This window comes from Xiphias gladius, chromosome 23, assembly GCF_016859285.1.
Source record: "Xiphias gladius isolate SHS-SW01 ecotype Sanya breed wild chromosome 23, ASM1685928v1, whole genome shotgun sequence".
Lineage (NCBI taxonomy): Eukaryota > Metazoa > Chordata > Actinopteri > Istiophoriformes > Xiphiidae > Xiphias > Xiphias gladius.
In genome coordinates, this window is record NC_053422.1 from 14463888 (window position 1) to 14487473 (window position 23586).

Genomic DNA, 23586 nt, shown 5'->3' on the forward strand with positions numbered 1-23586 from the left:
TTTTTGAATTTGAATACCTTTATGGCAATCAACACATCTGGGTCTTCCTATTCACCTCAGGAGCTTTATTTTCTCTTTCCAATCTTTGGGTGAAAAACAACATCATCTCTCTCATTTAGGACCTTTTTTTTTGGATGTCAAAAATCCGCTGGCTTTTGGTCCTTTTATTGTTGGCATCTTGACTTTAGGTCCCTTGATTTTTGCATCAGGGCCCTCAATGTCAATCTCTGGAGCTTTAATGTCAACCTCAGGTGCTTTCACATCAATGTTGGCTTTGGGAAGGTTTATATCAATATCTGGACCCTCCACTTTTGGACCTTTAAAGCCAAATGATGGCATTTTGATTTTAGGCATTTCAAATCCACCCTTAGGCCCTTCAATGTCAAGCTCTGGACCCTTGATGTCAACTTCAGGTGTTTTTATTTCTCCTTCTATCTTTGGAGCGGACACATCCACATCACCTTTGACTTTGGGACCTTTCAGATTGAAATCCACATCTGGCATGGAGAGTTTCGGTCCTGAAATTGTTGGCATCTTGACTTTTGGTCCCTTGATTTTTGCGTCAGGGCCCTCAATGTCAATGTCAATGTCTGGAGCTTTAATGTCAACCTCAGGTGCTTTCACATCAATGTTCGCTTTGGGAAGGTTTACATCAACATCTGGGCCTTCAACTTTTGGACCTTTAAAGCCAAATGATGGCATTTTGATTTTCGGCATTTCAAATCCACCCTTAGGCCCTTCAATGTCAATTTCTGGACCTCTGATGTCAAATTCAGGTGTTTTTATTTCTCCCTCTATCTTTGGAGCTGACACATCCACATCACCCTTGACTTTGGGACCTTTCAGATTGAAATCCACATCTGGCATGGAGAGTTTCGGTCCTGAAATTGACGGCATGTTGAATTTGGGTCCTTTGAGTTTTGCACTCGGTCCTTCAATATCAAGCTCTGGTGATTTGATGTCAACATCAGGTGCTTTCACGTCAATGTTGGCTTTGGGAAGTGTTACATCGACATCTGGGCCTTCTACTTTTGGACCTTTCATTCCAAAGGATGGAATTTTAAATTTAGGCATTTTGAATCCACCCTTATGGCCTTCAATTTCGACATCTGGTCCTTCAATATCAATTTCAGGGGCTTTTATTTCTCCTTCAATCTTTGGAAGTGAAACATCCACATCTCCCTCAACTTTAGGACATTTTACTTTGATGTCAAAATCCGGCATCTTGGGTCCTTTTATTGTTGGCATCTTGACTTTGGGTCCCTTGATTTTCGCATCAGGGCCTTCAATGTCAATCTCTGGAGCTTTAATGTCAACCTCAGGTGCTTTCACATCAATGTTCGCTTTGGGAAGGTTTACATCAACATCTGGACCCTCCACTTTTGGACCTTTAAAGCCAAATGATGGCATTTTGATTTTAGGCATTTCAAATCCACCCTTAGGCCCTTCTATATCAATTTCTGGACCTTTGATGTCAACTTCAGGTGTTTTTATTTCTCCCTCTATCTTTGGAGCTGACACATCCACATCACCCTTGACTTTGGGACCTTTCAGATTGAAATCCACATCTGGCATAGAGATTTTTGGTCCTGAAATGGTTGGCATGTTGAGTTTGGGTCCTTTGAGTTTTGCACTCGGTCCTTCAATATCAATCTCTGGAGCTTTAATGTCAACCTCAGGCACTTTCACATCAATGTTGGCTTTGGGAAGTGTTACATCGACATCTGGGCCTTCTACTTTTGGACCTTTTATTCCAAAGGATGGAATTTTAAATTTAGGCATTTTGAATCCACCCTTATGGCCTTCAATTTCGACATCTGGTCCTTCAATATCAATTTCAGGAGCTTTTATATCTCCTTCAATCTTTGGAAGTGAAACATCCACATCTCCCTCAACTTTAGGACCTTTTACTTTGATGTCAAAATCTGGCATCTTGGGTCCTTTTATTGTTGGCATCTTGACTTTAGGACCCTTGATTTTTGCATCAGGGCCCTCAATGTCAATCTCTGGAGCTTTAATGTCAACCTCAGGTGCTTTCACATCAATGTTCGCTTTGGGAAGGTTTACATCAACATCTGTACCCTCCACTTTCGGACCTTTAATGCTAAAGGATGGCATTTTGATTTTAGGCATTTCAATATCTTTCCCTTTTGGGGCTTTTATGTCTACATCCGGGCTTTCAACATTAACTTTGGATCCTTTAATGTCACCTACATTGGCTTTGACATCAATTTTGGGTTTGGTAAGTTTTATATCAAAGTCTGGAGCCTCTGCCTTAGGTCCTGTAAAGCCAAACGATGGAATTTTGATTTTAGGCACCTCAGATCCACCTTTATGTATTTCAGTATCAACCTCTGGTCCTTTGATTTGAACTGGTTTTGTTGTTTGTCCCTCAATGTTTGGAACTGACACATCTCCCTTTAGCTCGGATCCTTTCAGGTTGATGTCCCAGTCTGGCATTGTCGGTCCTTCTTTGGATGACATCTCGAATTCTAGTCCTCCTGATTTAACAGTAGTTCCCCCACCATCAACCTCTGGTGCTTTAATGTCAACTTTAAATGCTTTAGCATCAATGTCAGCTTTGGTTCGTTTTGTTTTTACATAACTGCTTTCACCAACAGCTTGTGGTGCTTTAATGTCAAATAACCCTTGAACCCTAGACACCTCCATTTTGTATTTGCTATCACTCTTTGGTAGTTGAATGCTAGAGTTTATTTCAGGTGCTGTGAAGTCACCGTCAGCCTCTGGAAGTTTTACATGCACAACTGGCCCTTGAATATTAGCACTAGAACCTTTGATTTGCATATCTGTCCCTTTCATGTCTAGTTCTGATGTTCGCACCTCTTCATGTTTGACAGGTACTGACATATCTGCATCACCACTGAGTTTAACCTCAAGACTAGTTCCCTCTTTCTTGATTCCTTTCATTCCAAATCCAGGCATCTTGATTGTTGACATTTTTATGCCGCTCACAGTGCCCTCAGTTTCATAGCCAGGAATTTCTGTGTCTATTCCAGATGCTTTTATTCCTCCCTTTGTGCTTGGCAGGTTGACATCAACTTCACCTTTCAACTTTGAACTTGTGAGGTTAACATCCACACCTGCCACTGAAATCTTGCCTGGCCCTGAGGAATATCCTGAGGTAACATTGCCTAATGTTACTGCTGATCCTCCTATCCGGCCACCTCTCAATTCAATATCAGCATCTATGGAACCTCCACCATGTCTGACATTCGGAATATCAATACTGCCTGATCCCTTTGTCTGCGGGTGACTGATGGTAATTTCAGATACCTTCACCTTTGTTCTCTCACTTAAACTGGTGTCAACACTTCCTTCCTGTGTTTTATCCATGGATGTAGTATACATCATGCCTTTTCCTGGTAAAGACAGACTAATTGACCCTCCATTCTCACCGGTCGACTTTACCTCTGCTCCTCCCAACCCTCCTATTGTAACATGCCTACTCCCAGTGTTTGTGCTATCTCTCAGTGTCATGCTTGTTTCTGACACCTGAATGATTCCATCCCCTTGCTCTCCACTCCCTCTTGAGATATCAAACCCTCCCTGGCCACTACCTGTAATTCCAAAGTTTGGCCCTTTAAATCTTAGACCTGTACCTCTTTCTTTTTCTGCCTCTCTTGTAATTGTTGTGGTCTTAACTCCCCCACTGCCCCAGCGTGTCTCTGTGGAGCTAATGTGTGGCCCAGTGTAAGAGACATTGCTTGAGTCAAAAACTCCCTCTTCTGCTCCCTCTTTACCTGAAGGGCTGCCATGTGAGATTCTGATACGAGGAGAGCCATCTCCAGATTCGTGCCTTAGCCCCTTGACCTCTGGGCTTGAAAGTTCAAGTTGTTCACTTATGCCACCTGGCACATCCACAGTGTAGGTAGTGATGCGGCGGGTGATGGTAGTAATTGTACTGCCATCACTGCTTGTGCTGCTGTGCCGTTCTGTGCGAACATCTACTCCCTCTGCAAGGTCTTCAGACTTCAGCCTTGGTTTGATCTTTTTTGTGTATATTCTCTTATAGTCCTCATCATCCCCACTCTGTTGATAGAACAAGACAAGCAAGTATACAACATAGAAATGTTATTATACCATGTATTTTGTTCAGTGGCTTCCCTACAAACAACTTGGATATCATATAACTTAAAAAAAAAAAAACGTACAAGGATGATGTCTGGACTGGAACCTCCAAACCGGGTCTTCCCTTCCCATGTCAGTGTGCCCATTGGTGAACGACACGGTGTGCTCAAGGGCGAGCAGTAAGGGGATTTGTCTTTGTTTTGTAGTTTCAGTCCAACCTTGTGGCGGTTCAGTGTCTTCAGTAGCTCAGCTGTTTCTTCTGAGCTCATGTTATCAAAGTAAATAGTGGCACCCACAATCTGGTCACCTGTGAATTAAGAGGAGACGGCAGCAAAAAAGTGTGTTAAGAATACTAGGGATTAGACGGTACATAGGTGAGACCAATCTTACTTCATATTCGATGAAAGACACTGGTTTGAGACAAAAAAAGGAATTTGTTACCTTCATATACTTTTCCTGATCGTGCTGCAGGTGACTCTCCTTTCACCTCCTTAACAAATATCTCTCCTCCACTTGTCTGTTCAATGGTCAAGCCAGTTTTGTCTGGACCCTCCCAGTCTGGAAAGAGTACCTCCCTGGTTTCTTCCTCTTCAGCCATCTGCAAACATAACCATTAGAATAATGGGTTCAAGAATAAAAAACACAAGGTTGCTGCTAAGAAGTTGTGAATTTGCATGTAGGTATACATGAGGAAATATAGAAAATACAAGGGTTTAATTGTGACTTTAACTTCATAAAATACCTTGTTTATGTTTTCCTCTATTTAACCCCTGGTGTGATAGAAAATCTTCCTTGGTTTTCCTACATAAAAAAAAAACACATCAGTAATGATTAAGACAAACAACTAAATAACATCACTTTGAATTCACAAGGTATTTTATTCCAGACAAAATGTTCCTCTTTCATCCTTAAAATAAATGATAAATTTGTCTGTATTAAACATTTACCAATGCCGCTCTAAAAGTAGGTCTGGCTTGTAGGATCTAATAGTGAACACTAGATGGTGTTAAAACTCTGTCAGACAACAGAGCCTCTACCTCCCCAAAACAGCAAACCATCTTCTCCCTCCCTATAAGGTGCTCTGTGTTTTGGAAGTTTGGTTGGAGTCAGACCACACCCTACCCTGAGGAAAGCAGCCCGATTCTGTGCCTACACCCAAGGTCCAATGTCAATATGGAGAACAATGATGGTTAAAGCTGCTTTGCTTTAGGAAAACACACACAGAGGTGCAGACATGCACAGTAACATGTTGTACATCAACATGTTACCACACGCTCTCTCATCAACACACATACACATCCACGTGTTAATCAAAAAATTACATATTTCTATATGCCCATACACACAATGCACACCAAAACTTCTTATTTTGTTCATTAATGACAGCTACATATCAGTTTCAGTCTAGGTTGACCATATATTTCACTGCATCACAAAGTTTATCACCTTTAAGGTGCACTCAGCAATACAAAAGCACATATCATGTTACTTATTGGGTGTGGTCATTAGACTTTACTAGATATTGTGGCCATGATACGGAATCATTTTGAATAAGCAAACAATGATTGCAACAATTAACCATTTTTCTATCTGCTCATATCAAGCCAGTTTACAGGCATGCTTAACTTTTCTGTAACCGTCTATGTACACTGTAGTAAACACATTTAACAAACATCACAATGATAATAAGGATTGTTTACATCATTCTTTGACCTGCCTCCTCAAACATGCAGAGTAGTACCCACTCTCCCCATTGTTTCATTATCACCAAATTCACCACAATCCACCCTTTCAATTACAAAAAGCACATACAAAATCACATATCAGCAATACAACAGCACATATCATGTTACTTATTGGGTGTGGTCATTAGACTTTACTAGATATTGTGGCCATGATACAGAATCCTTTTGAATAAGCAAACAATGATTGCAACAATTAACCATTTTTCTATCTGCTCATATCAAGCCAGTTTACAGGCATGCTTAACTTTTCTGTAACCGTCTATGTACATTGTAGTAAACATATTTAACAAACATCACAATGATAATAAGGATTGTTTACATCATTCTTTGACCTGCCTCCTCAAACATGCGGAGTAGTACCCACTCTCCCCATTGTTTCATTATCACCAAATTCACCACAATCCACCCTTTCAATTACATAATGCGGTCTGAGCCATGTGTCTTTACCTAGTCAATGGTTTACATTTTTTTTACCTTGCATACATTTGGCACACATTTTTGTCAGTTTTTCACATACATACACACACTTCAGGAGCAATTTGATGTTTCATTTCTTGCTCAAAGATGCTTTGCATATACATGAAAACACAGGGAACCAAATCACCAACCCTAACATTAAAAGACTACCCTTTCTACCACCTGAACCATTTAATGGTTCAATGCATAAACCAAAAGTTCATTGTCCAGAGGGTCCACTGACTATGGAGAATCTAGATAATAATTACTGGAACAGTGAAAAGAGAGCAGAAAGCCAGGAAAAAAGAAAAAGCTGTCTGCTATCCAAAACCAAAAAGATTTTTGTTGTAAAAAAAAACACAAGTTCATTCAGTGTGCTGTGTTTTCATTGCTTGACCATTTGACTTTATCACACCAAAAGCAACCAGTCAAAACTTGACAGTACTGAAACTCTTTGTTGAATGAGATTGCTCCGTGAGACACTAATAAAAGCTGTAAAACCACAGTAATTTCACTGAGAGAATCATTCTGCTGCTGCCTTGTGCAGCTTACCACATCAAACTGTGCAGCAGTTCAGTGGGTTTCAGCAAATTGTCTATTTGCCTGTAATCAGACAATATAAATGGTAAAAGCCTATCCATGGGATGACACAAAAGAAACAGGATGTGAGTCATGGTGGTGACTTGTTGCTTGTGTTTTTATGGGGTGGACTTGACAACCAGAGTCCAACTTCGAATGGGACAGTAGAGGATTTTTACTAGCTTCATCACCCTACGCCATACCTGTGCAGAGTATGGCAAGGTACAACTTCTGGGTGGTCAGCAATTCACCTAATTTTCATGTCTTCTTCCTCTTTGTGACCCATTCCCATTCACTTGGCTTGTCTTTGCTAGGCTTCCTCTAAAACCATTATTTACGGTGACAACATAAAGACTGATAATGCATAACAAGCTGTGGCCGTTCATTCAATTCACACACCCTTGAATATATAACGAAATAAGACCTGTAACCTCAGAAGAAACTGCCTTAACCAGCCTGTAACATGTCAGTGGAGACAAATTGAGCCTTTATTTGGAAGGCAGAATGCTTTGCCCAGATTCTAGTTGTAAAGTTGGATTTCCATGTGATCAGAAACACCAATTTAAGGTCTATATAAGACTTTTTATGGGAAAAAAATTGACTGAGAAAAAACTACTTACAAATTTTTATTCTGGCTTTACATTCTCACTGTTTTTTAAATTATCTGTCAGTAAAATTAAAAATCTGAGAAATAATTACTTTAAAAAACATGTTTTTTCCATACTATTTTTGCACCACTGTAAACAACATAATTAAACCAGTAAGCCACAAATCCCCTCCCCATTCATTGAAATTTCCACACTGCTCTGCAAGATAACAAGCTGCTGGGAACAAGAGGAACCTGAGGCAAAGATAAAGAAACAGCTGTTTCAAAAGGGTCGGTAATATGCATCACTTGCTCAACGGCCATCTGCCACTCTTTCCACACTGCCAACATACAATATTTTAAACAAATGAGAAGTTTGGAAGAAGAGACACTGTGTGCGTGAGTGTGTGTGTGTGTGTGTGTGTGTGTGTGTGTGTGTGTGTGTGTGTGTGTGTGTGTGTGTGTGTGTGTGTGTGTGTGTGTGAATGTGAGTGTGCTTGTATGGCTATACATTGTATAGGACCGGTTTGAGTTTTAAATCATCAGCGTGATGACATTTGGGGAAAGTGAGGACATTTAGGCCAATCCTCACTTTCTGACACATCTTCCAAGGGCTGTTTGACGGTTTAGACTTGGTTTTAGGGTTTTGGTTAGAATTAGGCTTAGGCTGAACTTTAGGGTAAGCGTTTGGGTTGGGCATTTAGTTGTGATGGTTAAGGTTAGGGTAAGGAGCTAGGGAATGCATTATGCTAATGATTGTCCTCACAAAGATAGAAATACAAAAAGGTTTTTTTTATCTCAACCATAGGAAATGTTTTCTCAATAGCTTTTTTTAATTATTATTATTTAGGTAGCATATTAAAAATATTACCAGGCATACAGTAACTATGCCTGGATTTGCTCCGGTGGCTTGACATAGAGACAGAATATATTGTACATTTTTGACATATATGTATACATCAAATGTTTTGACAAAATTTATCTGCTCTTTGCCTGAACATTTGCATGTCAACCTAACCTATCAAACTGTACAACATCGTAATTACCAAAAAAAACATCGAAAACAGAACTGTCAAAACTTCTGTGTCAATAAAGATGATGATACTAAAATTAACAGAGCAGATTTTTGTCAAACGTACAGTGTGTGAGAAAGCATTAATAAGCAAACATTTTGGAATGCAGAGTGATTTCCAAACTGGTCTCCCTGTCCAAGGATACATAACATGCAATACACCAATTAACGCAAGTCTATAAATAGACTGGTCCTGCATGACTGGGAATACTGGAAAATGCATGCAATGCTTTGATGTAATATTAAGGCCTCTCTCTAAATAACTTTTTCCCAGACTGTCAGGATTGAATAAGAAGGGCCAGGGCCACTGACAGTGATAATATCAGAAATAGCGATGGTGTTTATGCCAAAGATAACGCCAACCACTCGCAGGCATCCACAACCTGATCTTCTTCCCCCTCCCTCTCTCTGTTTCCTCCTCCCTTTTTCAATCTCACTGTGTCTGTAAGGGTGACTTAACTGAAGTTTGAAATATGAGTCTTGTCGAGACCTCAAGCTTTACAGTATCTGTCCAATTATAGGCATCAAATACAGCTGAAATGTGTGAGTATGGAGGGGACAAATAAGGCACTTTGCAGTGCCAAAGATTCACCTTTGCCCAATTAATTCATATGGATAAAATTCCACTGCCAGTTATACTATTTTAACCAGGTCCCTCTGATCCCAGCTTGAGAGTATTTGGACTGAACCAAAAGAATTTGTGTTTTCCCCATAGGTCACAATGCAGCTAAGTTCACACATCCAACTCCACCACTCAGTAAATGAAAGCAGACGAAAACAGCTGAAAAACTTTTCGCATGAACTTAGTTTACTCACTTTTTTCATTCTTCCACATGCTTGTCAGGGCTTATTGATATTGCATAAAACTACTTTAGCGTTTGTGAGGGGTGAAGATGAAGCATTTTAACTCTCAAACAAGACTCGTATTATTGTTGGCTGGATTACGTTTTTAGAAAAAAAAACTCACAGTGGGAAGGGGAAGGAAACATCCATGTGTTCACAAAAATTCCCCAAGAGCAAGGAAGCGAAAACAGTTGTCTTGTTCATTTCTCAAACTCTCACTCATAGGGATAACCTCTGGACACAACTCTCTTACTTACTCTTACCCTATCCATCTGACTATTTTCATACATAATCACCTTTCATATTTAAACTTCCTTTCCACCTCCTGCATTTTACCCTTGCTCTGAGGCTCTCCATGATAGAGAATGAACTGTTTGGGTCGTCCTTGTTCTCACAGCTTTGACATATTTCTCACAGCAAGCTACAGGGAGGAGCTGAGGCTTGCATCAATATAGGAGGGAAGGAAGGAACTTAGAGGGAGGGAGTGCGATGGAAAGAAGAGGAAATGGTTAAAAAAAAAAATGAAAGTGAGCGAGATAGCAAGAGAGAAGGGGGGGGGGACTGCTTGTGAAACTGTTCTGTGGAATGTTAGCCTACAAGTTAACAGTGAAGAGGGGGTAAGACAGCCAAGTAGAAATGAAAAAATTTGGGGCTATTACTGACAAGTCTTCTCAGAGCCTTACAGCGCCATACTGTGCATAGGGCATCCTGAGTATTCACATGAATGTCTCCCTTTCCTTTTTCACTCTTCAGTAAACTTATTCTCTAGTGTCAGAACATCCATCTTTGGACAAACTTAGAAGATGCTCTTAGATAGCATCAACTATTTTGAATATAGAGCAAAGATGAATCCAAATAATGATCCAAAATGATCATATGATTAAATATGGATTGTGATGTAAACTGATGCTAAATAAGTAAGCCTCTGTTCTTGGGATCATAAGACAGGCAGACAGTTTGTGACTCAAAATGATCAGGCAACATGACAATCAACCAGTCCTCTATTCTTTCCCTTTCATTTCTCTGTCTTTCATGTCTGTGAGTGATAATCCTAGTGTCACATGTCCTTAAATTTGATTTGTGATGTCATCTAAAGCATAGTTGAAGGTCACACAAAATTAGATTTTTCCAAAAAGCCAAAAAGAAATCGTGGAGGCAGGGAGAAAATTAGGGTAAAGGGAGATAGATGAGCTTATCTATCTATCACCTTTTATTATGGCCTGGTATGTATGGTAGAGGATACACCTCTACCATACACTTTGGGATGTGTACACTTTGGGATAAGCATTGCCTCTTCAGCTAGCTTTTCCTCCACTCAAAAGGAATAAACCTTCCAAAGAAGCTGACCACAAACAGTTAGAACAGTGTGAGCTTGGCGGGCTTTTGGCAATGTTGTTTCATAAGAAGGGGAAAGGGGTTTGAGTGGAACAGGTGGTCGCTGGTGGAGGAAGGAGGGGTGCATGAGGAGGCACAGGGAGCAAGAAGAAGCCAAGTGTCAGGTTTCCACAAGCAGGCCTTTCACAGCTGAATGACAGTGACATGACCTTCCAGGTTCAAAGGAGGATTTGCAACAAACGTTCCAACAGAGGTTTGGCATCTGGCCACATGAGAGAACGCTGTTCTAAGGTGACACTGACTAGATGGCCTTTGAGTGGAGTGATGGGTAGTATGAAATTTAATATTCTTTACACCACAGATGTGGTGTGCGGATCTTTTGCATCAGGTCTAAGGACACTTACCTTGGATTGCTCAAGCAATGCCAAGGGCTTCAGTCTGATGCTGTGGTTCTTCTTTCTTGACTTCTGTTGACAAAAAACAAGAAAAGGATTGGGGTTTACTTAATATGATTTTTTTTTTTTAATTAAATTATCATGAGCAATACAAAAGCAACTCTGAATTCATCAATTCTTCATTAACTGAATTCATCATGCTGCTCTTTTACGCAATAACACTCTTCATTCATACAAGTCACTGATGCATTAAGAGTTCTGTCCCCACATGACATAAAGCCACATATGCTGGTGTTAGAGTCAAGGTTTACTCATGACATTTAAGTGTGCGTGCTCAATGGACACTCCATGACCAATCAGAAACTTCAGAGGCTTTAATAATTAACCAACCCATGGTAGCAGTATTGATCCTGGCAAGTAATTATGCAAAATCCATTTTAGTAAATAAATCCAGCTGCTTGTTTGGTGTGGCTCTTAGATATGCCAAAGACAAAATAGATGGACACACTAACACACTATATATCCAGGATTCTGTTCAGTTTGATGGAATTTGAAATTGAGAGTTAAAAAGAAGCAAATACAGTTGTAGAGGAATTCTAAAAGGATATGTTCTCTGAAATATGTTTGTGAATTCCTCTGCTCTACATTTGTTCTTTGAGCGATGACTCTGAGAAAAGACTTCCCTTCCCAGGTGTGAGGTAGAAAATCCTTGTAACAGGGAGTAACAGCAGAGATGAGCAGCCATATAAGCCAATATGGCAGTAAAATATTGCTGTCGCAACTGTATTTCTTATTTGGATTCTGAGTTTCATTCTGCATGCCAAGTCAATCTTACTTTTACCCACTGTAACTAGCCCAAAATCTTACAAGACCTACAAGGATTATTGCTTCAACCCACCGGCCTATTGTGAAACAAAGCCTTCTCTTTGTCAGTCTCAGTACAAACAGAACCAGAGTTGATGTGTGTACAGACAGGCATATGCCGGTGGGAACATGTCCCTCAGAAAAATTCTTCTGAGACAGGCTCTCCAACCCCATCATTAACCTCCCCCTCCCCAGTCCCCCATGTTCAATAAAATAAAGGGCTCATTACTGTGGTGAAAATTATGTCAAATAGCTGTGTTTGTGAGACTCTGAAACCATTTCTAAACAGTCAGGTTTTAACTACCTATGCCAAATAATAAATGCAATAGAGAGAAAGTGAGCAAACATGTCCTTTAAAAACAGCAATATTGTTGCAAGGCTCTAAAAAATGCTTTAAAGTTTTGCCCAAGAATGCACTGTTGTTGACTGCCTTTTTGAACTGGTCCTATACTAAAATAGATGGGACATAGCTGAGATAAATGCCAGCGAGCACATGGTTGTCATTATATGTTTGTGTAGGCAGCCACAGCAGCTGTGTACACTCTCTAGCCCATACTCTAGTTACAGAGGCATATTCATCAGACCGCCATGTTGGGGAGTCATTCAGGTACAGGGCTGACTGAGTGTGATTTTCCAAGGTGCCAGTCTAATGGTTAGACATGAGTTAGAACCGGCTTGTATCAGTGATGCCCTAAACAAAATTAGATAAAGTGTAAGTGATAGACTTATTAAAATTTTTTGTTAGATTTGTTGATGAATGTGATTTGTGATAACCTCTAGATGTATGAAATAAAAATACCAAATATAGTCTCATGAAGTCGAATTTTTTTTAAATGACCATATCTGAGTAAACAAACTCAAAAGATAAAAAAAGGGGTTTGCCCCAATTTCTGTACTCAATACGATGGTGAGACCACACACAGGCATGCACAGTAAGGTGAAATGTGGTCACCACCAGTGGGGAAAGCAAATAAAAACACATGCCATGTTGAAGAGTAGAAATACCGCGCCACAGTCCACGAGGTGGATCACATCGCTTTGCCTCTGTTTCTCTGCTTACAGAGGGACCAGCTCAGTGCACAGCCCCACCCAGGCCTCCAGTCACACACATTCCTTGATAGAGCCATCAGGCCAGCTGGAAGGGAGCCCAGCCTCTCCCCACAGTGACTAACTCCAAAGAAATGTCCTCTTTCTCTCAGACTCTGACTCCAGCTTCATTCTGTGCTGCCCACCCTGCACCCTTCCTGAAGGCCCCCCCCCCCCCCACCTCCAGGTTCTGCTCAAATAAACAAGAACGCCACATTCAGCCAGATATGCACATTTAATGGCAACCTGAAACGCACTCTCTCAGAAGAACGCTGAGAAGTAACACAGAGTCGGCTAAATGGATTCTATGCATGTTCATCATCCATATCAACATTGTTATCATAATTATTTTAGCTGGCTCCACCTGTGCACTCGGTTGATACAACAAACAGCACATTACACCTCACCACTATCCATTTCCAGCCAACTCCAGGACTTATCTCTTCTTCTATGCCTTGAGGGCACATACCTGGACTGACTGACTGTCATAGTTTGTACTTAAGTAGGTCACAGCACACTGGAAACTGATCAAAGTGGTTTTAGTCAATCCCACTGGTTGATTGCCAAATCCAATAAGTTTAGTGAACAGAAAACAGGAGCAGTGTGATAATGATTAAAGCTCAATCGTAAGTGAATCAGGCCCGACGGTGCTGGTGAGTGATAAGATTTGATTATAAGCAAATAAAAAGGTCTCAGTGCAGAGAGGGAAATAGGGAGAGAGGAGCAGTGACCAAATCAGTCTTTTTGTCCAAAAAAAATAGACTGTGTTCCCCTCTCTGCATTGTAGTTTGACGCAGCAAGGACAACAAATACAGAGCGGGCTCCACCATAGGTTCACTCTCCCCTCAAAAATGCAGAAAGGGCATGCATGTGCGACGCATATAAAAGGAATGCACATCAAAATAAATGGTTCTTTCTGCACTCCATAGTCCACATAGCCCTAAACCAAACCACAAGTCCTGCAGAAGACCAAAGCCTGCCCACTGACGCCAACTTGGCCTGCTGCTGATTAAACCATTGTGACTTTGGCAGGAGTTGTGCGCTAAATGGAAAAACTGATGAAAACTCTTAAAACACTCTTCTCTCACTTTTATGAGATCACAAACAAGATGAGGGATTGCGCTGAGAGTACATTTCAACTATGCATTGATTTTAATTTAAATTATATTTAAGCCTCAAGTTCACAAAAGTACAGTAGCGGAAAGGTTCTATACTGTATGTGGTGGTAAGTGCCAGATAACCCATGGCCACTATCGTTAATCATTGATCTCTGTTACACCACTACACATCCAAGGAGGGAGGATCTCATTTTGAATTTCCTCTCCTGGGGTTTCTTCCATTTTTTCCTCATGCACTAAGGTTTTAAGCGGAGTTTTTCTTTGTCTTTTTAGGAACTTAGGCTGAAATCATGACCTGTTACTGTGGTGTGCCTGGAAATCGCTCTGAGACATTATATGGAATATTGGGCTACACAAGATAGGTGACATAATAATTGAAATAATACAACAGTAACATTTTTGTAAAAAATGAAACGCAACATTTTGATTATAGCTGAAGTTCTGAAATGAGAAGTGATCCTGGGCTGGTTCATACAGGCAGTTTCAGAGCAAAAAAAAAAAAAATTGAGCACTACCAAAGTAAAAAAAACAGGATAAGGAAAAGCACAGCCATGTTTCTTCTGCACAGAGACATACAGAATAACTGAGATGAGGAGGGCATAACTGGCATAACTAGTTACAGCAGAAAGAGGAAAAGAGAGACAGTGAAGTTTTTACAGTTCCGCCACGTAATTAAGATATCATTTGAGGTTTGCAGACAACTATACCAGCCTTATATAACCATGCCATATAACTGTCCAACTTCAACTCAGTTTTGTTTGGCAATTTAGTTGGGATTTCTTTCAGTCTTACGCAGCTGCTGTTTGAATAAGAACGAATGCAAGTCCATTCATGGAGCAGGAGGCAAGTAGGTTAAGAGGTGGGCTGGATGGAAACCATAGCAGGAGAGTATATATAGATATAAGGCCTCCTTAGCTGTAGACCTTGAAGCATAAGCAATGTGTTAGGATATGTATTCATACTTACTATTTAGACCACACCAGAGTAGTGCAGAGTTGTTTAGAACAAGAGAGAGTGTTGGACTGTGAGGGTTTGGGGTTAGTGCCACCCTTGAGTATCTTGTGCCAGATAAAGAAAGCCTAAACAAAGCTGAATGTATTTCTAAATTTACATTCCAAGCCCTGCTGCCCTGACATTTTGGGCGCCTCACTCCAAATAGTTTTTGTAACAGATGCTGCATGTCATTCCTTGTGCAGCGCAACATAACAGTGTTTGTGGGGGTTGGGGTGCAGGTCAGGCAGTTAGTGGGGGGCAGTTTGGCAGTGCAGCACAGCTACAGTTATGTAAGATTTGTTGTTTTTTTCGACTGGCTTATCAGAAAAATGATTCACACCCTTTTTTAAATGACATGCTTGCAAAACTCCCACCGAGCTTCAAGCAACAAAAAAAGTCTGAACTATATGCATGTGCATGCATGTTACTTAGAGGGGTATTATATGAGAGTCATGACTGACATATCATACCTCTAGAAGCACTATTGCTCAACAACAAGGCAGCCGATGTTAATGATAAGCAATCCATAGAGCATACTCAGGACATGCTGAAACATTCCTAACTGGCACTGGATGGATGAGAAGGGAGTGGCTGCTGGGTGGCTTGCTTAGAAAGACTTTCTAAAATCACACAATACAGTTAGATGTTTATTTGCAGCTGGGGGAAAATTAAACCTCCCTCACTGGTACAGTTGTGTACCTACAAATTTGCTATTGTTTCATTTAACCGGTCTCTAGGGTGGGACTTTAGTGAATCTGGTGGAACTTCAGGAGGTCAGAGAGCCCAGCTTTGCTTCTAAAGGAACGCCATGTGTGCAAAAAAATAAACTACAGTTTGACTGCAATCACCCTCCCTTCTTTCAACTTATTCGCTACATCCACCTCCCTCTTTTTTCCTTTCCACGCTTTCCTTCCCTCCAACCACCCACTCAACAAACCTATGAGGAAATAGCAGAGGAAGTGTGCTAGAGAACAGTTTCTTTCCGTTTCGCACTGGCACGGCTGAGTAACACTGCTCCCCTCGTCTGCGCTGCCAGTCAACAGAGCAAGAATATATGCTGTGACGTTTGTTTTGACATGGTCGAGCTAAGACTCCAGTCAATCAAGGGGCATGTCCTTTTCTTCAGGCTAGTAAAGATGCTGTTTGTCACATGGGTGCGACAAAATAACCACGAGTGGCTCTCACAGTGGGATATCGGCTATGATGACTGAGCAACATTTTATCAAGAAATCTTCTTCAAAATTTCACAATGTGGTTTTTGGAATTCCAAAGGTCTCACATTAATTTAGGTGGCAACATAATAAAGCCTCTGTACTGCTGCAGTGGTAGACTGCGCAAGTATCTGAATAAACAGTTACCGCCCCAGGCCAAGATGAGGCACTGTTAACTAACAGGCATTTCAGCTGCAGGCAGTCAAGAACCAGTTCTGAAAGTTTCCACACTTGAAATATAGGTTCCATATTTATTTTGTTTTTATAAGTCCATACTCTTTCTTGCAGCAAAACTCTCCATCTGTAGTAACATATGGAATACAGTACTTCTCGCCCTATCATCAGCATGTAAAACATGAATTTTTGAAATGCTAAGAACATCAAACATGTTATGGCTTAAATGACGCCCTACTACCCCACGACCTTTCAGCCCTGTGTCACTATTTGGCTCTTCAAGCAGTCTGTGTCACAATCAATCATCTTGACAAGACCAATTTGAGAAATGCCAGACATTTACAGCTTTGGGGCACTAAACATGAGTTAAGTGCACATTGTAGAAAAGACTGTGCAGAGCGGAGCAAAAAGCGGCTCTCCCTATCAGTGCACTGGAATGACTTTTGGGTGTGGCAAGAGGGAGCTGTGGAGGGCAGGCAACTGCACACAGAAAAAATTTGACTTCCAAGTGAGATTCAACAAAGGATTATGTCTGGTTTGGATTTTTTTTTTTTTTTTTGCTTTGTCCTCAACTCGAACAAATACATCACATCAAACAGAGCGCAGACTATATATGATGGTTCTAGATTGAACCACACCTGCAAAGATGATGTTTATGCTTTAAATATATACGTTAGTTGGAAAAATTAACATCTGTCAGCTTTTGGGTTTTTAAAATGCGTTTCTCTCTTCCTACAAATGTGCAAAGTCTTCGCTCCCCCTCTATGCCTCAAACCTGGCTTCAATTAGCTTGTCTTTCCAAACCACTACATTCCATTACTCCCCTCCTTGCCCCCGCCCCGCCCCATCCCCCCTCACTTTCTCACTCCCTGTCTCTCCTACCCCGTCTTCCTCCCTCCTTCTCCTTTTCTCCCCTCTCTCCTCCCCTGCACACCCTGGCCGGGAGCCTAGGTTAAGAGACCCAAGGTAAAAGAGAGAAAGAGAAACCTCTCTGCGTTAAGACTTAAAAAAAAAATACATGCCAGAGTACAAAGCGGCAGTGATAGTTTGCAACTTTCTCTTATGTAACACTAGCTGGAAAGGAGGTACGCCACGTTCAAAAACTGGTTTATATCATAGTAAGAACCTTCAGACAAGTTCAGCACATTCCACAAAAGCAGTATGCATTAAAAAGGCCCATATATGAGATTGTCATAGTTCCATTTGACTGATAATTATACAGCACCCTACAACCAAGCGGACAGGCAAAGAAAAAGTTCAGATCAATACTTTTCATTCTGCTGGAACCCCCTGGATATCCCATGAAAGACCATTGGATGTGCCTGGAGAGACGCACTGCGACGACTGTCTGAATCATATTTTTTTTTTTTGTTGTTTTTTTTAATTTAGTTATTTATATATTTTTGGCTGTAAAGGGTGTGCCTCTGCGACGAGACAGCGAAGCAAAAAGGGAAGGAGAAAAAAAGGAGGGGTGGCGGAGGGAGGTGAAGGAGAGGAATCCACACCCAAGCTTGCTGCTGCAGGCTATCAAAGGGAAGTACCTTTACGTTTTAAACTTCCAAGTCTCAGCAAAGGGCGTTGGACAGATAAGAGAAATACCTGATCAATAACATCCACACACACAGAAGCTCTCTCTGGCACTTCCTCCATTCAAACTTTAACTAGTGTGTGGGATATTCCAGTGCTGTAAAAAAGTTTGTTATCCCAAAGTCTAGGGATTATTTATATGGAGGACCTCCACGTTGCACAACACTCAAATGGCTATATAAATACAGAGTGAAGAGATATTACCTCTCATATCCAAAGGGACTACAATCATATGACGATACCCTATATTATCTCTAGAACAGTGGATTCAGCACTTATTTACACACTGGATAACAACCTTTGTGTGTGGTTAGAGGAAAAGTGAAGTGCGCAACTCAAGTCAAGTCCTCTGCATTCATGTGGTGGCTGTGGGTACACACCCACCTCTCATGTGCTGCACTATTTTAAATCAGTATTTAAAGCTCATGATGATAGTCACACACAATTACTGCCACTTTATATCCTCACAGAAAACACTCATCATACAATCATAGAACTAAACACCACAGCAAAACCTTCTCATAGGAAAAACCATAGGATACCACAGGAGATTAACACATTATAAAGTCACTTTATTCTTACCACCGATACACATTCGCCACAAGTGCCAATTGGAATATTACAGGAATGTCGGACTCATAACTTTGACACTTTTGCAACTTTGTTGTTTAAACTTTGGTCAACTTATGTGTGAATGAGTGAATTTCTACCTTGTAGCACAATTAAGTTTTAAGCAAAGCACAACTGGCCACAAAGATCGGAAACACAGTTTAAAAAAGACATTCACTTCAACCTGAAGGAAGAAAAAAGCGTATCATTACCTGTGCGCAGTCTTTGCGCCCAAGAAGCCTCACACCAGCTTGAGCATCCTTGAAAACATGTCCTCTCCCCTTCTCCCCAGCCCAAGAAAAGCACTTCTTCCAGTCACAGCGTTGCAGTCTGTTAGGACTATGTCACTCCTTTCCTATTTCTTGATCAACCAAGTTTCCAGGGCGTTTTCTCCCCCCTCGCTCCCTCCCTCCTCTGCTGTGAGTTGAATTTAACTTCTTTTTTTTTCTATGTGGCTGCTCTTCGGGGCTGAGCAGAGTGGTTGGACAGGGAGCTGGGTAGGGCTCCTGGTTTGCAAAAGGAGGGGAATGCAGGGGAGGGAACCGGAGCAAGGGAGTGGTCCTCAGCAGCCGTGGGACCACCCACTGCTTTACATTGAGGGCTCCGATGACATGCAACAGGAAAAGTAACTTCTGCTTTAAAGAATGAAAATAAATGTTAATTCCTTGTAAAACACCAAAATTAAATTTCCATAAGTACCTACATTTATCTCCAAATCATAACAGCAGTCTTTACTTTTGAAACTGTGTTTCTAAAAAGTTCTTATTCTGTCAAAGTGAGCAATGACTGTGAAGATATCTTTTGAGTCATACATTATGTAAGCAAAAAATTTGTCCTTATGTGACATTTTTGCCATGGGCTGGACATTTTTGCTTAATTTTTGCTGCCAGTAGTAATACCAAAACTGGACATAATTTTTTACCGTTTTGAGCTAATTCAAGGCACATGACACACCTCACTATACTCAACAGATGCCAGTACACAAAGGATGGCCTTTGACTGTCTCGCATAAATGCTTATACATTTATGCGAGACAGCACAGCAGTCCAAATCCACTGTCTTTTTTTTTCTTAGCTTCGTGTCATTTAAAAAAAGTTAAACTTTTAAAAATTGTTTTTCATCAGTTTTTGTTTCAGATTTCAGGATAAGAACGAAGTAAACAGAGTAACGCACCACAAAATGGGTGTCATATGATAGACAATGACATAAACATGTTATTACAGCATTTAAATTACTGCACACAAACTGACATAAAGTTATCATTAACTAAAGTACTCAGAAATGAGTCCTTTACTTACAAACAAAGGGCAAAGCATCTATTTACAAGACAGGATTTTCTGTCTTTGTCACAGATGTTATTTGTTTCAACAATGCCCACCATGAACCAGATTTTACTGAACTGCATTAGCTGGAAGTTTTATATTAAATAACTTTATTTCTCTTCTAGATTTAAAAAACATCAATCGCAATCACCAATTTCGTAAGATGAAAACAGCAATTGAAAAGTCTCAGAAATTGTTAGTAGGAATACCGTACTGTCTTCGCTGCTTAATTTTGTAATAGCCAGTGTCATATGAAAGACTTTATTTTAGATTGAAACTCTTCCTTTTTCATAGGTACGGTTCCTCTTACAGACCACTGTTATTTCAAGTATTTTAAGAATACTTTACAGCCATGACAGAGATGATTGTCATGGCTGATCTTGTCTCTACAAACTCTAATGCAGGGCCAGCCAGAGCAAAACAGTATGCATCCTAACTCAGTCTGAATATTCAAAAATATTTTTTTCCACAACTTTTGTTCAAGAAAACTCACATTTTTGCAAATTTACACTGAGAGTTATACAATGGCAGAGTTGAATTTGTGCATCTGTTTCAGTGTGGTGGTGAAATAAAAGAGATGACATTAACCACTGACACAGTCATATTGGGTGGTTCCTCAAACTGATTCAGCCTAGGATTATGAGTAATATTGGGTCAGCAAATGAGACCCTACAGGGTTATAGATAAAAATGTCTGATACAACGTGAGTTCAGTAATTAAAACAATATTTTAGGTGTCTGACCTACCCACACAGCCCTGTCAGATGAACTCAAGTACCTCCTGATCAACACCATCCGTCATGTCTTCATTTGAACTGATTTTAAAGCAGATGTTAATCAACAATTTTATTGTAAAAGTGGATATTGTTACTATAATTTGAACTCTCAATGTTTAGGTAGCGTTGTTCAAGTTTGCATTTGTACTGCTACCACTTTGAGTAGCAGACGCTGAACATTTCGATCATTTATCCATTATTTTTTTTATCATTTTAACCGTTTATTCGTGTCTTTTCACATTGTATTTCAACTATCCATCACTTGTAACTAATTGCTTTTCAACTATTGTCCCATTACATTTAGTCATTTCAACCATTTTCTCCATTACTTTCACATATTTCTGCCGTTTATATATTACTTTCAGCTAGCTATATTAACCATTTACCCATGACTTTTCTCTATTTTTCAATTTCAATTTCTCTCAGCTATGTATTTCAACCATTTATCCATTACTTTTAGCTAGCTATTTCAAACTTTTTATCCACTTCTTCTAGATCACTATTTTAAAACACTTATGCATTATTCTAGCTAACAATTTCAACCATTTATCCATTACTTTTACGTAACTAAGTTGAATTTTTAATGAATTAACTAGAGCTATCCATTTAAACCATTTATCTATTAACTAAACTGTTGTCTCTGCTCACTTGCTAACTAGTTTTCACACAGTCTCAATCGTAACTTAGTTTTTTGGTGTTACAGCTGAGTCAATATCAGGATATATCTTTAATTGAAACCGTAATTTCTAGTTTGTTTGTTTTTCTAATTAGTGGAGTTACTCTATAATCTCTTCACAGAAGCACCTCCACCTGTACAAATACTCCTGGTTGGGACAAACGGATGTAGGATATTTGTCTGCATACAGTTATGCAAAGGGGACGTCATGTGTGATGCGGATGTATGTGCATGTATGTGTGTTAATTTGTGTGTCCTTGTTCATGTCTCCCATCAATGTTCAGACTCCTTGAAACACCCCTTACCACCCTGTTCACATGTCACACCGATGCTCCGTGAGGTGAAATAGCATACAACATGCAAGGAGTAGAGCAAACAGAAATTACTGTGTGGCTTTGTGGGGAACAGACAGGGAGTGGCACACACACACACACACACATATAGACATTCAAACACATACTTGCTTGTACGTGTGCACACACACATATTTTGATATTACTACATTACACCCAACATCCAAGAGAGCTCTGATTTAGTTTTCTCTCAAAAACAGGGTGCAGCTGTCCCACAGAAAGAAGACCCACTGTTTGTGTGTGTGCATGCGAGTGCAGTTGCTTGTAATTGTGTGCATGCTGAGATAAAAGTGAAGGAGTAATCCCAACCATGTGTAAGATAAGCAGGAAGCCTAGTTTCTATGAATTGTGGTATTGCTTTACTCTTTGGACTGTAACAGTGTTTTAAACAAACAATTCCAGAGGACAGTAAAAAGGCTCCAAACATAAAACAGAGTACTATAGGAATCAGATATTTTTGTGAAAACATATTATGTGATTGAGTAGGTGAACAACCTGTATTACGTCATTTCATTGACTGCAGAGATCATTTCTATTGTCCACATGATGTCTTTTTTTAAAGTAACCCTCTGGTGCTTTTCGACAGAATTTAGAATATCGGCTACACAACACCTTTGCTGCATCGGCAAAAATGATCATTCTCCTCCCCAAACAAAGTGTCCTGCTACTGCACCTGTTTGCAGAGCTCCACGCATGTTTGACTTGGTGCAGGTGAGGTGTGGCTGTTGTTGCCTTTGAAGAACAGTTTCACCTTGGTGCAGTTACTGCTTCGAGACAGACAACTCCTGTGAAGTGTGCACATGTAAACTGGAGGACTCCTGTCTGAACTGTGTCCTGCTCAACAACTTTTTCTTTTCTGCAGGTTTTCAATGTTTACGGCCACAAAACAACCCCACGGTGAACTCTTGCCCTACTGCATGTGTTTTACTGCTCAGAATGACCATATTTTTGCACTTTCATTCTTACTCAAGGACTCATTCTTAAACTGATGAGGTAAATCTAGATTAAAAAACCTTTATCACTCATTGATTCATTCTTATTAAGTCTAAAACAATCAACAGCAGGAGTTGGAGATCAAGATAAAGATAAGTAGAAGAGAATGAGCTCTGAGACAACTACAACATGGATTGTGCAATAGGAATAAACTTAAACATGAGGGAGATGTCCAGAATATTTCTGCACATCCAGTGCAAGTTTTCACACACTCGATTCCCTCTGCCTCTTACTGCTTTGTGGCAGGTCGCTCTAGTTGAATACAAGGATATGTGGGAATGGGTGTGTTTCCTGGTCCTAGGTGTGTCAGCCAGTGTGAAACAACACAAATAGTTTGGCTCAGACGCACGATGAGTCACGGCCCATGACTACAATGAAAACAGGGTAGCTCAGGCTGTAAAGGAGAGGAAAATCAGAGGATTAGATGGGCATGGATTGTGAACGTGTGTGTGTGTGTGTTTGTGTTTGTGTGTGTGTGTGTGTGTGTGTGTGTGTGTGTGTGTGTGTGTGTGTGTGTGTGTGTGTGTGTGTGTGTGTGTGTGTGTGCCTGCATGTGCTTGTTTGTCTACATGTGAGCTTGTGTGTATGATTAATGTACGTAGGACAAGGGAAGTCACATGGCACTGGCCTGAGCAAAACTCTAACTTGTGATATGATTAGAGAAAAGTGACGCCAAACCCGGATCGAATGATTATTTAAATTCAAATAAATCAAATCTCCTTGAG

At 40.4% G+C, this 23586-nt stretch overlaps 1 protein-coding gene across 3 annotated transcripts in view; it reads right to left on the reverse strand.

Moving 5' to 3' along the window:
* Positions 1-19186, reverse strand: part of ahnak (AHNAK nucleoprotein) — a 35721-nt gene extending 16535 nt beyond the window's left edge. The window contains exons 1-6 of one of the 3 annotated variants that reach the window (XM_040119297.1): positions 18955-19186; positions 11110-11172; positions 4832-4890; positions 4531-4687; positions 4173-4396; positions 912-4050 (exon numbers count right to left, since the gene is read on the reverse strand). In XM_040119297.1, the coding sequence (XP_039975231.1) occupies positions 912-4050; positions 4173-4396; positions 4531-4687 (3520 nt within the window). In that variant the 5' untranslated portion in view covers positions 4832-4890; positions 11110-11172; positions 18955-19186. Of the gene's footprint in view, positions 1-897; positions 4051-4172; positions 4397-4530; positions 4688-4831; positions 4891-11109; positions 11173-18954 lie in introns of all 3 variants that reach the window. The other 2 variants (XM_040119298.1, XM_040119299.1) reach the window with 2 other exon arrangements.
* Between the last annotated feature and the right edge of the window lie 4400 nt (positions 19187-23586).